Raw genomic sequence first — 2,585 nt, 5'->3', positions numbered from 1 at the left:
TATATATATATATTACATTACATATATATTATATATAATTCTGTATCGTATCTCGTTTAGTGTTGCGATCAAACTAGGAAATGATAACATCAAGACCCCATAATCTATTATGTCTACATAGACTATGGCCTGAACTTTCATGGCCTGTTGTGAACATATCAGGAGCAAATGAGAAGTGGATTCATGTACTATATGTCGCTTTAACATTTACTCCTTTTGTATCGTGGCCCACTTAACATCCATCATATCCATCATAACATCCAGATCATATACCAAGCTCTCATATCCCAGGCTATCAAGGTAAAGAGTCGAAGTTAGCGTTACTTCTGTCGTCCATTTCTTAGTGAAATATCTAACGGCCGAACGTGTGAGCTACCGATGTTATCAAGTTATGTTACCAAAGGAGTGAAACATTCAAAACATGAATTCATATATATATATATATATATATATATATATATATATATATTTGCTTATATCTTGTGTATTTTGATCTAAATATCTTGTCAATGCAGGCATCTTGCGCACTATCGTCTGCTGTAGCCATGGATTCGGCTCCTGCTGCTGCTGCAGGCGGGGTCTGCGTGTGTACGTACGTCTTCGCCGTCATCGGTGTCGTCTGCTCGGCGTACGTCGCTCTCTCCTGCCTCCGCTTCGTCTGCCGCCTCGTGAAGGTGTACGCTCTCTCACGCCCACTCCATCTGTACGCCGATCTGTCCAAGATGGGAAGCTGGGCAGTGGTGACCGGTAGGTTACGCGTGTGGCGCGACGGATGTGTGTGTGTGTGTGTGTGTGTGTGTGTGTGTGTGTGTGTGTGTGTGTGTGTGTGTGTGTGTGTGTGTGTGTGTGTGTGTGTGTGTGTGTGTGTGTGTGTGTGTGTGTGTGTGTGTGTGTGTGTGTGTGTGTGTGTGTGTGTGTGTGTGTGTNATCTTCTGAATCAACCAACTGATGTTGATTTAAGCATCTTGGATGACATAGAGGAACATCCAATTATTGCGTCTTCGATAATCCAATCTCAGAAGAAGAGCTAGATAAATCTCTCAAGAACACCACATTAGGAAAAAGTCCGGGCCCTGATGGAACACTCTCTGAAGTTTTTGTGCATGGCGGCGCTCGTTTAAGAGCTTTCCTACTTGTACTCTTTCACATCCTCTGGACAATAGAGGAGATTCCCTCTGACTTGATTGATCCTAGCATCACCATCCTGTTCAAGACAGGTGAGAGAAGTCAGTGCGGCAATTATAGAGGTATATCACTTCTAAGCGTAGTTGGTAAAGTCCTAGCAGACGTCATCTTGCAGAGACAACAGCACATTGCAAAGAAGATATACCCACAGTCTCAGTCAGGGTACCGCAGGAGCAGAGGTACTGTGGATGGAATCTTCACCCTTCGACAAGTAATGGAGAAAACTAGAGAACAGCGCAGAAAGTTGTATATAGCTTTTGTGGACTTCACTAAAGCGTTTGACACCGTCAATCGTGAGCTACTCTTTATCATCTTGAGTAAGCTGGGCTGCCCTGCAAAGTTCACAAGACTCAACAAGAAGATATATACAAACGTGCATGCAAGACCCATTGTAGATGGCAAACTCACACACGCCTTTGAGTACAACAGTGGTGTCAAGCAGGGTTATAAGCTAGCACCAACACTTTATGGCATCTATGCAGCTGTTTTGCTTTGTCTTGTCTATAAGAAAATTAAGCACACCTGCAATGTAAAGGTCAGATTTTGCTATGATGGTGATCTATTTGATCTTTGAAGACTGAAGTCAAAGACCAAAGTTTAAGTACCGAGTACATCAGGGAGGCTCAATATGCAGACGATATAGCCATATTCAGTGGCACTTCAGCGGGACTACAGTTGTTACTCACAGCTTACAACGACCTTGCTAAGAAGATGGGTATTAACACTGCAAAGACAGGGACCATGTGCATTGGTACTGAAGCTGAGTTCTTCATAGCTGACACGAAGTTGGCGAACGTCACCCGCTTCAAATACCTTGGCAGCTATGTAACAAATGACTGCTCTATAATAGAGGAACTTGCAGCTCGTATCCAAGCAACATCATGTGCATTTGGTCGACTACGTCAAAGCGTGTTCAACTCACGTGACCTTACAATAAACACTAAAGTTAAAGTCTACAACCAGTGTCTTATGCCACTTCTGATGTACGGCAGTGAAACCTGGACTCTGTACCATCATCTAGTTCGACAACTGAGAACAATACAACAACGTCACCTGCGCGTAATCATGCATATTAAATCATTTAAATGGGATCATTACATTAGTAACGAGGAGGTCCTGAACAGAGCGGGTGTTGAAGACATCGAGTTGAAGCTAGTTAGAAGTCGTCTGCGTTGGTTTGGCCACGTTTGTAGAATGGATAATGACAGACCAGCAAAGGCACTCCTATACAGCGAGCTAGCAAATGGATCCCGATCTGTTGGTTGCCCTAAATTGAGATATAAGGATACCTGCAAAAGTGCTAGGAGGTGTGGTAATGTTCTTGATCAGTGGAGGAATGTTGTAGACAACAGACAGGAGTGGAGAGGTCTTGTGCATACCACTTGTGAATGCATCAACAT

The 2,585-nt window shown here is 43.4% G+C and overlaps 1 protein-coding gene across 1 annotated transcript in view; it reads left to right on the top strand.

Annotated features, from left to right (window-relative positions):
• Positions 1-497: 497 nt before the first annotated feature.
• Positions 498-2,585, top strand: part of LOC106815878 (very-long-chain 3-oxoacyl-CoA reductase-like) — a 6,171-nt gene continuing 4,083 nt past the window's right edge. The window contains exon 1 of the mRNA XM_014820403.1: positions 498-747. Within this exon, the coding sequence (XP_014675889.1) occupies positions 546-747 (202 nt within the window). The 5' untranslated portion in view covers positions 498-545. The remainder of the gene's footprint in view (positions 748-2,585) is intronic.

Source organism: Priapulus caudatus, unplaced genomic scaffold, assembly GCF_000485595.1.
Source record: "Priapulus caudatus unplaced genomic scaffold, Priapulus_caudatus-5.0.1 Scaffold1225, whole genome shotgun sequence".
Classification (NCBI taxonomy): Eukaryota; Metazoa; Priapulida; class Priapulimorpha; order Priapulimorphida; family Priapulidae; genus Priapulus; species Priapulus caudatus.
The sequence above is the reverse complement of the archived record's forward strand: the minus strand, read 5'-3'. Positions and strand labels throughout refer to the sequence as shown.